Genomic DNA, 12,739 nt, shown 5'->3' on the forward strand with positions numbered 1-12,739 from the left:
GTGTCAGACAATGTTTGTCTGTCTGTAGGCCTATTAACAAATCAGCCCTCTAGAGCCGACTGTGAACGCAGCGGTTAAAGGAGATGGGACTCGGCTACAAAAAGAGATGCTTAAAGCGCAGCTGTGTGGTGTGTTTTACGACCTCAAAACAGTCATTCCCCACTAGGCACAGACTTCAGTTGAATGTCTACATTTGGTTGGGTTGTCAACTAACGTGAATTCAACGTGAACTCAACAAATGTCACAATGTCATTGGATTTAGGTTAAAGGTTCGGTGGAAAAATTACGAAATGCCCTAAAATTAATAACATATTTGGTTGAAATAACGTGGAAACGTTGATTCAAACCGTTTCTGCCCAGTGGTTCATCTGTTCTGTGCGACCCTCTCTTGGAAGCTGCCTGCCCAGGGGAGAGACAATGTAGCCGGGGAGAGAGGGGAGAATAGACCGGCGTGACCCGCGGATTTACACAGTTAACCAAACCACCTCCATGTCCCCTTCCCCGGGCATTACGCACCACCACTGCAAACATACCAAAACACACTCCAAACACTAAAGATAACATTTTAAACACTGATTATCTTGCCAATTAATGATTTATCCCGAATCCTCCAAGAATAACCGACCCAAAGCGCCAATAAAACCTCCTCTCCTCACCTCACAGTCGTACAGATCGCTGAGTTGTTCAATGATCCACTCCTCCAGTATCAGTCTCTTCCGCAGCTCCTTCCTGTCGTACTTCACCGTCACTTTTCCCTGCTTCCTCTGGACCGGGTCATCCCGCGGAATGGGGCCGGGCCCAGCGCACCCAACCCCGGCCGGCGGCTGGAAGAACACCCGGCTGGCGGACGCGGGCAACTGGGCGCTCGTCTCGGTGCTGGCGGCTGACATCGCGTGTGTTTTGACGGAGTTAAAGAGAGAGGGAGCAGGCAGACCTACAGTGGTGACAGGCTGAGCATGAACAGTTTTCAAACACCTGCTATTTAAAGCGCAGCGCGTCCAGTGGAGTACAGCCGAGGGGGGCGCGGCGTGCCAGCAGAATTCCATCAACGGACCTGAAGACCGTTCATCTCTGTCAGATTATGTGATTAGTGCTGGGATGAAACGAAACCCTGCTCTTTACAGAAGGTGGCACCACAGGTTCAAAAGTTGAGTGGCAAAATTCGCACATCTTTACTGGGTCCTGGAGTTTTTCCTGATCTCATGACATGGTCAGGTAAAAGTTTACTGTACATGGTGGAGAAACAACCATAACTATAACTACTATAACCAGTCACTACCATTATTTCTGCAGACACTACCACTACCACTACTATAACCAATCACTACCACTACTATAACCAGACACTACCACTACTATAACCAGACACTACCACTACTATAACCAGTCACTACCACTACTATAACCAGACACTACCACTACTGTAACTATAACCAGTCACTACCACTACTATAACCAGACACTACCACTACTATAACCAGTCACTACCAATATTATAACCAGTCACTACCACTACTATAACTATAACCAGTCACTACCACTACTATAACCAGTCACTACCACTACTATAACCAGACACTACCACTACTATAACCAGACACTACCACTATTATAACCAGTCACTACCACTATTATAACCAGTCACTACCACTACTATAACTATAACCAGTCACTACCACTACTATAACTATAACCAGTCACTACCACTACCATTACTATAACCAGTCATTACCACTACTATAACCAATCACTACCACTACTATAACCAGACACTACCACTACTATAACCAGACACTACCACTACTATAACCAGTCACTACCACTATTTCTGCAGACACTACCACTACTATAACCAATCACTACCACTACTATAACCAGACACTACCACTACTATAACCAGACACTACCACTATTATAACCAGTCACTACCACTACTATAACTATAACCAGTCACTACCACTACTATAACTATAACCAGTCACTACCACTACTATAACCAGTCACTACCACTACTATAACTATAACCAGTCACTACCACTACTATAACCAGTCACTACCACTACTATAACCAGTCACTACCACTACTATAACCAGTCACTACCACTACTATAACCAGTCACAACCACTACTATAACCAGTCACAACCACTACTATAACTACAACCAGACACTACCACTACTATAACTATAACCAGACACTACCACTACTATAACCAGTCACTACCACTACTATAACTATAACCAGTCAATTCCACTACTATAACTATAACCAGTCACTACCACTACTATAACCAGTCACTACCACTACTATAACTACAACCAGTCACTACCACTACTATAACTACAACCAGACACTACCACTACTATAACTATAACCAGACACTACCACTACTATAACCAGTCACTACCACTACTATAACCAGTCACTACCACTACTATAACCAGTCACTACCACTACTATAACCAGTCACTACCATTACAATAACCAGTCACTACCACTACTATAACCAGACACTACCACTACTACTACTATAACCAGTCACTACCACTACTATAACCAGTCACTACCACTACTATAACTATAACCAGACACTACCACTACCACTACTATAACCAGTCACTACCACTACTATAACCAGTCACTACCATCAAAGCTGGGTGCATCAAAGCTGGGACCGAGAGACTGAAAAACAGCTTCTATCTCAAGGCCATCAGACTGTTAAACAGCCACCACTAACATTGAGTGGCTACTGCCAACACACTGTCAATGACACTGACTCTACTCCAGCCACTTTAATCATGGGAATCGATGGGAAATGATGTAAATATATCACTAGCCACTTTAAACAATGCTACCTTATATAATGTTACTTACCCTACATTGTTCATCTCATATGCATACGTTGATACTGTACTCTATATCATCGACTGCATCCTTATGTAATACATGTATCACTAGCCACTTTAACTATGCCACTTGGTTTACATACTTATCTCATATGTATATACTGTACTCGATATCATCTACTGTATCTTGCCTATGCTGCTCTGTACCATCACTCATTCATATATCCTTATGTACATATTCTTTATCCCCTTACACTGTGTATGACAGTAGTTTTTTTTTGGAATTGTTAGTTAGATTACTTGCTCGTTATTACTGCATTGTCGGAACTAGAAGCACAAGCATTTCGCTACACTCGCATTAACATCTGCTAACCATGTGTATGTGACAAATAAATTTGATTTGATTTGATTTGATTTGATTTTTACCACTACTATAACTATAACCAGACACTACCACTACCACTACTATAACCAGTCACTACCACTACTATAACCAGTCACTACCACTACTATAACTATAACCAGTCACTACCACTACTATAACCAGTCACTACCACTACTATAACTATAACCAGTCACTACCACTACTATAACTATAACCAGTCACTACCACTACTATAACCAGTCACTACCACTACTATAACCAGTCACTACCACTACTATAACTATAACCAGACACTACCACTACCACTACTATAACCAGTCACTACCACTACTATAACTATAACCAGACACTACCACTAACACTACTATAACCAGTCACTACCACTACTATAACCAGTCACTACTATAACCAGTCTACTACCACTACTATAACTATAACCAGTCACTACCACTACTATAACCAGACACTACCACTACTATAACCAGTCACTACCACTACTATAACTTTAACCAGACACTACCACTACTATAACCAGTCACTACCACTACTTTAACTTTAACCAGTCACTACCACTACTATTACTATAACCAGTCACTACCACTACTATAACTATAACCAGACACTGCCGCTACTATTACTATAACCAGACACTACCACTACTATAACCAGTCACTACCACTACTATAACTATAACCAGTCACTACCACTACTATAACTATAACCAGTCACTACCACTACTATAACCAGTCACTACCACTACTATAACCAATCACTACCACTACTATAACTATAACAAGTCACTACTATAACGATAACCAGTCACTACCACTACTATACCCAGTCACTACTATAACTATAACCAGTCACTACCACTACTATAACTATAACCAGTCACTACCACTACTATAACCAGTCACTACCACTACTATATCCAGTCACTACTATAACTATAACCAGTCACTACCACTTCTATAACTATAACCAGTCACTACCACTACTATTACTATAACCAGTCACTACCACTACTATAACCAGACACTACCACTACTATAACCAGTCACTACCACTACTATAACCAGTCACTACCACTACTATAACCAGTCACTACCACTACTATAACCAGTCACTACCACTACTATAACCAGTCACTACCACTACTATAACCAGTCACTACCATTACAATAACCAGTCACTACCACTACTATAACTATAACCAGTCACTACCACTACTATAACCAGTCACTACCACTACTATAACCAGTCACTACCACTACTATAACTACAACCAGACACTACCACTACTATAACTATAACCAGTCAATTCCACTACTATAACTATAACCAGTCACTACCACTACTATAACTATAACCAGTCACTACCACTACTATAACTATAACCAGTCAATTCCACTACTATAACTATAACCAGTCACTACCACTACTATAACTATAACCAGTCACTACCACTACCACTACTATAACCAGTCACTACCACTACTATAACTATAACCAGTCACTACCACTACCACTACTATAACCAGTCACTACCACTACTATAACTATAACCAGTCAATTCCACTACTATAACTATAACCAGTCACTACCACTACTATAACTATAACCAGTCACTACCACTACCACTACTATAACCAGTCACTACCACTACTATAACTATAACCAGTCACTACCACTACCACTACTATAACCAGTCACTACCACTACTATAACTATAACCAGTCAATTCCACTACTATAACTATAACCAGTCACTACCACTACTATAACTATAACCAGTCACTACCACTACTATAACCAGTCACTAGCACTACTATAACCAGTCACTACCACTACTATAACCAGTCACTACCACTACTATAACCAGTCACTACCACTACTATAACCAGTCACTACCACTACTATAACCAGTCACTACCACTACTATAACCAGTCACTACCACTACTATAACTATAACCAGTCACTACCACTACTATAACCAGTCACTACCACTACTATAACTATAACCAGTCACTACCACTACTATAACTATAACCAGTCACTACCACTACTATAACCAGTCACTACCACTACTATAACAATCACCAGACACTACCACTACCACTACTATAACCAGTCACTACTATAACTATAACCAGTCACTACCACTACTATAACCAGTCACTACCACTACTATAACTATAACCAGACACTACCACTACCACTACTATAACCAGTCACTACCACTACTATAACTATAACCAGACACTACCACTAACACTACTATAACCAGTCACTACCACTACTATAACCAGTCACTACTATAACCAGTCTACTACCACGACTATAACTATAACCAGTCACTACCACTACTATAACTTTAACCAGACACTACCACTACTATAACCAGTCACTACCACTACTTTAACTTTAACCAGACACTACCACTACTATAACTATAACCAGTCACTGCCGCTACTATTACTATAACCAGACACTACCACTACTATAACCAGTTACTACCACTACTATAACCAATCACTACCACTACTATAACTATAACAAGTCACTACTATAACGATAACCAGTCACTACCACTACTATACCCAGTCACTACTATAACTATAACCAGTCACTACCACTACTATAACTATAACCAGTCACTACCACTACTATAACCAGTCACTACCACTACTATATCCAGTCACTACTATAACTATAACCAGTCACTACCATTACTACAACCAGTCACTACCACTATTATAACCAGTCACAACCACTACTATAACTATAACCAGACACTACCACTACTATAACTATAACCAGTCACTACCACTACTATAACTATAACCAGTCACTACCACTACTATAACCAGACACTACCACTACTATAACCAGTCACTACCACTACTATAACCAGTCACTACCACTACTATAACCAGTCACTACCACTACTATAACTATAACCAGTCACTACCACGACTATAACCAGTCACTACCACTACTATAACCAGTCACAACCACGGCTATAACTATAACCAGACACTACCACTACTATAACTGTAACCAGTCACTACCACTACTATAACCAGACACTACCACTACTATAACCAGTCACTACCACCACTATAACTATAACCAGTCACTACCACTCTTATAACCAGTCACTACCACTACTATAACTATAACCAGTCACTACCACTACTATTACTATAACCAGTCACTACCACTACTATTACTATAACCAGTCACTACCACTACTATAACCAGTCACTACCACTACTATAACCAGTCACTACCACTACTATAACTATAACCAGTCACTACCACTACTATAACCAGTCACTACCACTACTATAACTATAACCAGTCACTACCACTACTATAACTATAACCAGTCACTACCACTACTATAACTATAACCAGTCACTACCACTACTATAACCAGTCAACCACTACTATAACTATAACCAGACACTACCACTACCACTACTATAACCAGTCACTACTATAACTATAACCAGTCACTACCACCACTATAACCAGTCACTACCAATACTATAACTATAACCAGACACTACCACTACCACTACTATAACCAGTCACTACCACTACTATAACCAGTCACTACTATAACTATAACCAGTCTACTACCACTACTATAACTATAACCAGTCACTACCACTACTATAACCAGTCACTACCACTACTATAACCAGTCACTACCACTACTATAACTTTAATCAGACACTACCACTACTATAACCAGTCACTACCACTACTATAACTTTAACCAGACACTACCACTACTATAACTATAACCAGTCACTGCCGCTACTATTACTATAACCAGACACTACCACTACTATAACTATAACCAGACACTACCACTACTATTACTATAACCAGACACTACCACTACTATAACCAATCACTACCACTACTATAACTATAACCAGTCACTACTATAACGATAACCAGTCACTACCACTACTATAACTATAACCAGTCACTACCACTACTATAACCAGTCACTACCACTACTATACCCAGTCACTACTATAACTATAACCAGTCACTACCACTACTATAACCAGTCACAACCACTACTATAACTATAACCAGACACTACCACTACTATAACTATAACCAGTCACTACCACTACTATAACTATAACCAGTCACTACCACTACTATAACCAGTCACTACCACTACTATAACTATAACCAGTCACTACCACTACTATAACCAGTCACTACCACTACTATAACCAGTCACAACCACGGCTATAACTATAACCAGACACTACCACTACTATAACTATAACCATACACTACCACTACTATAACCAGTCACTACCACTACTATAACTGTAACCAGTCACTACCACTACTATAACCAGACACTACCACTACTATAACCAGTCACTACCACTACTATAACTATAACCAGTCACTACTATAACTATAACCAGTCACCACCACTACTATAACCAGTCACTACCACTACTATAACTTTAACCAGACACTACCACTACATACAGGAACTCAAATCCTTCTGTTCACCTGATTTAGAATTCCTCACAATCAAATGTAGACCGCATTATCTACCAAGAGAATTCTCTTCGATTATAATCACAGCCGTATATATCCCCCCCCAAGCAGACACATCGATGGCTCTGAACGAACTTTATTTAACTCTCTGCAAACTGGAAACGATTTATCCGGAGGCTGCATTCATTGTAGCTGGGGATTTTAACAAGGCTAATCTGAAAACAAGACTCCCTAAATTTTATCAGCATATCGATTGCGCAACCAGGGGTGGAAAGACCCTGGATCATTGTTACTCTAACTTCCGCGACGCATATAAGGCCCTGCCCCGCCCCCTTTCGGAAAAGCTGACCACGACTCCATTTTGTTGATCCCTGCCTACAGACAGAAACTAAAACAAGAAGCTCCCACGCTGAGGTCTGTCCAACGCTGGTCCGACCAAGCTGACTCCACACTCCAAGACTGCTTCCATCACGTGGACTGGGAGATGTTTCGTATTGCGTCAGACAACAACATTGACGAATACGCTGATACGGTGTGCGAGTTCATTAGAACGTGCGTTGAAGATGTCGTTCCCATAGCAACGATTAAAACATTCCCTAACCAGAAACCGTGGATTGATGGCAGCATTCGTGTGAAACTGAAGGCACGAACCACTGCTTTTAATCAGGGCAAGGTGTCTGGTAACATGACTGAATACAAACAGTGCAGCTATTCCTTCCGCAAGGCTATCAAACAAGCTAAGCGCCAGTACAGAGACAAAGTAGAATCTCAATTCAACGGCTCAGACACAAGAGGTATGTGGCAGGGTCTACAGTCAATCACGGACTACAGGAAGAAACCCAGCCCAGTCACGGACCAGGATGTCTTGCTCCCAGGCAGACTAAATAACTTTTTGCCCGCTTTGAGGACAATACAGTGCCACTGACACGGCCTGCAACGGAAACATGCGGTCTCTCCTTCACTGCAGCCGAAGTGAGTAAGACATTTAAACGTGTTAACCCTCGCAAGGCTGCAGGCCCAGACGGCATCCCCAGCCGCGCCCTCAGAGCATGCGCAGACCAGCTGGCCGGTGTGTTTACGGACATATTCAATCAATCCCTATACCAGTCTGCTGTTCCCACATGCTTCAAGAGGGCCACCATTGTTCCTGTTCCCAAGAAAGCTAAGGTAACTGAGCTAAACGACTACCGCCCGTAGCACTCACATCCGTCATCATGAAGTGCTTTGAGAGACTAGTCAAGGACCATATCACCTCCACCCTACCTGACACCCTTGACCCACTCCAATTTGCTTACCGCCCAAATAGGTCCACAGACGATGCAATCTCAACCACACTGCACACTGCCCTAACCCATCTGGACAAGAGGAATACCTATGTGAGAATGCTGTTCATCGACTACAGCTCGGCATTCAACACCATAGTACCCTCCAAGCTCGTCATCAAGCTCGAGACCCTGGGTCTCGACCCCGCCCTGTGCAACTGGGTACTGGACTTCCTGACGGGCCGCCCCCAGGTGGTGAGGGTAGGCAACAACATCTCCTCCCCGCTGATCCTCAACACTGGGGCCCCACAAGGGTGAGTTCTGAGCCCTCTCCTGTACTCCCTGTTCACCCACGACTGCGTGGCCATGCACGCCTCCAACTCAATCATCAAGTTTGCGGACGACACAACAGTGGTAGGCTTGATTACCAACAACGACGAGACGGCCTACAGGGAGGAGGTGAGGGGCCCTCGGAGTGTGGTGTCAGGAAAATAACCTCACACTCAACGTCAACAAAACTAAGGAGATGATTGTGGACTTCAGGAAACAGCAGAGGGAACACCCCCATCCACACATCGATGGAACAGTAGTGGAGAGGGTAGCAAGTTTTAAGTTCCTCGGCATACACATCACAGACAAACTGAATTGGTCCACTCACACAGACAGCATCGTGAGGAAGGCGCAGCAGCGCCTCTTCAACCTCAGGAGGCTGAAGAAATTTGGCTTGTCACCAAAAGCACTCACAAACTTCTACAGATGCACAATCGAGAGCATCCTGGCGGGCTGTATCACCGCCTGGTATGGCAACTGCACCGCCCTCAACCGTAAGGCTCTCCAGAGGGTAGTGAGGTCTGCACAACGCATCACCGGGGGCAAACTACCTGCCCTCCAGGACACCTACACCACCCGATGCTACAGGAAGGCCATAAAGATCATCAAGGACATCAACCACCCGAGCCACTGCCTGTTCACCCCGCTGCCATCCAGAAGGCGAGGTCAGTACAGGTGCATCAAAGCTGGGACCGAGAGACTGAAAAACAGCTTCTATCTCAAGGCCATCAGACTGTTAAACAGCCACCACTAACATTGAGTGGCTACTGCCAACACACTGTCAATGACACTGACTCTACTCCAGCCACTTTAATCATGGGAATTGATGGGAAATGATGTAAATATATCACTAGCCACTTTAAACAATGCTACCTTATATAATGTTACTTACCCTACATTGTTCATCTCATATGCATACGTTGATACTGTACTCTATATCATCAACTGCATCCTTATGTAATACATGTATCACTAGCCACTTTAACTATGCCACTTGGTTTACATACTTATCTCATATGTATATACTGTACTCGATATCATCTACTGTATCTTGCCTATGCTGCTCTGTACCATCACTCATTCATATATCCTTATGTACATATTCTTTATCCCCTTACACGGTGTATGACAGTAGTTTTTTTGGAATTGTTAGTTAGATTACTTGCTCGTTATTACTGCATTGTCGGAACTAGAAGCACAAGCATTTCGCTACACTCGCATTAACATCTGCTAACCATGTGTATGTGACAAATAAAATTTGATTTGATTTACTATAACCAGTCACTACCACTACTATAACCAGTCACTACTATAACTATAACCAGTCACTACCACTACTATAACCAGACACTACCACTACTATAACCAGTCACTACCACTACTATAACAATAACCAGTCACTACCACAACTATAACCAGTCACTACCACTAGTTTAACCAGTCACTACTACTACTATAACCAGTCACTACCACTACTATAACTATAACCAGTCACTACCACTACTATAACTATAACCAGACACTACCACTACTATAAATATAACCAGTCACTACCACTACTATAACCAGTCACTACCACTACTATAAATATAACCAGTCACTACCACTACTATAACCAGTCACTACCACTACTATAACCAGTCACTACCATTACTATAACTATAACCAGTCACTACCACTACTATAACTATAACCAGTCACTACCACTACTATAACTATAACCAGTCACTACCACAACTATAACCAGACACTACCACTACTATAAATATAACCAGTCACTACCACTACTATAACCAGTCACTACCACTACTATAACCAGTCACTACCACTACTATAACTATAACCAGACACTACCACTACTATAACTATAACCAGACACTACCACTACTATAACCAGTCACTACCACTACTATAACTATAACCAGTCACTACCACTACTATTACTATAACCAGACACTACCACTACTATAACCAGTCACTACCACTACTATAACTATAACCAGTCACTACCACTACTATAACCAGTCACTACCACTACTATAACCAGTCACTACCACTACTATAACTATAACCAGTCACTACCACTACTATAACCAGTCAGTACTATAACTATAACCAGACACTACCACTACCATTACTATAACCAGTCACTACCACTACTATAACTATAACCAGTCACTACCACTACTATAACCAGACACTACCACCACTACTATAACCAGTCACTACTACTACTATAACTATAACCAGTCACTACCACTACTATAACCAGTCACTACCACTACTATAACTATAACCAGTCACTACCACTACTATAACTATAACCAGACACTACCACTACTATAACTATAACCAGTCACTACCACTACCATTACTATAACCAGTCACTACCACTACCATTACTATAACCAGTCACTACCACTACCATTACTATAACCAGTCACTACCACTACTATAACCAGTCACTACCACTACTATAACCAGTCACTACCACTACTATAACCAGTCACTACCACTACTATAACCAGTCACTACCACTACTATAACCAGTCACTACCACTACTATAACTATAACCAGTCACTACCACTACTATAACCAGTCACTACCACTACTATAACTATAACCAGTCACTACCACTACTATAACTATAACCAGTCACTACTATAACTATAACCAGACACTACCACTACCATTACTATAACCAGTCACTACCACTACTATAACCAGACACTACCACTACTATAACTATAACCAGTCACTACCACTACTATAACTATAACCAGTCACTACTATAACTATAACCAGACACTACCACTACCATTACTATAACCAGTCACTACCACTACTATTACTATAACCAGTCACTACCACTACTATAACCAGACACTACCACTACATTACTATAACCAGTCACTACCACTACTATAACCAGACACTACCACTACCATTACTATAACCAGTCACTACCACTACTATTACTATAACCAGTCACTACCACTACTATAACCAGACACTACCACCACTACTATAACTATAACCAGTCACTACCACTACTATAACCAGTCACTACTACTACTATAACTATTACCAGTCACTACCACTACTATAACCAGTCACTACCACTACTATAACCAGTCACTACCATTACTATAACCAGTCACTACCACTACTATAACCAGTCACTACCATTACTATAACTATAACCAGTCACTACCACTACTATAACTATAACCAGACACTACCACTACTATAACCAGTCACTACCACTACTATAACCAGTCATTACCACTACTATAACTATAACCAGTCACTACCACAACTATAACCAGTCACTACCACTACTATAACCAGACACTACCACTACTAT

General features: G+C 41.5%; 1 protein-coding gene across 1 annotated transcript; it reads right to left on the bottom strand.

Moving 5' to 3' along the window:
* Positions 1-596: 596 nt before the first annotated feature.
* On the bottom strand, positions 597-1,004 carry ppp1r14c (protein phosphatase 1, regulatory (inhibitor) subunit 14C). Its single transcript, XM_042329295.1, has one exon. It carries the CDS (start codon positions 888-890, stop codon positions 597-599), a length of 294 nt encoding a protein of 97 aa, XP_042185229.1. The 5' UTR covers positions 891-1,004.
* Positions 1,005-12,739: the final 11,735 nt, after the last annotated feature.

This window comes from Oncorhynchus tshawytscha, linkage group LG10, assembly GCF_018296145.1.
Source record: "Oncorhynchus tshawytscha isolate Ot180627B linkage group LG10, Otsh_v2.0, whole genome shotgun sequence".
NCBI lineage: Eukaryota > Metazoa > Chordata > Actinopteri > Salmoniformes > Salmonidae > Oncorhynchus > Oncorhynchus tshawytscha.

What these genes read in the sequence shown, in the direction of transcription:
- ppp1r14c (XM_042329295.1), bottom strand. Translation starts at nt 890, where the DNA reads ATGTCAGCCGCCAGCACCGAGACGAGCGCCCAGTTGCCCGCGTCCGCC.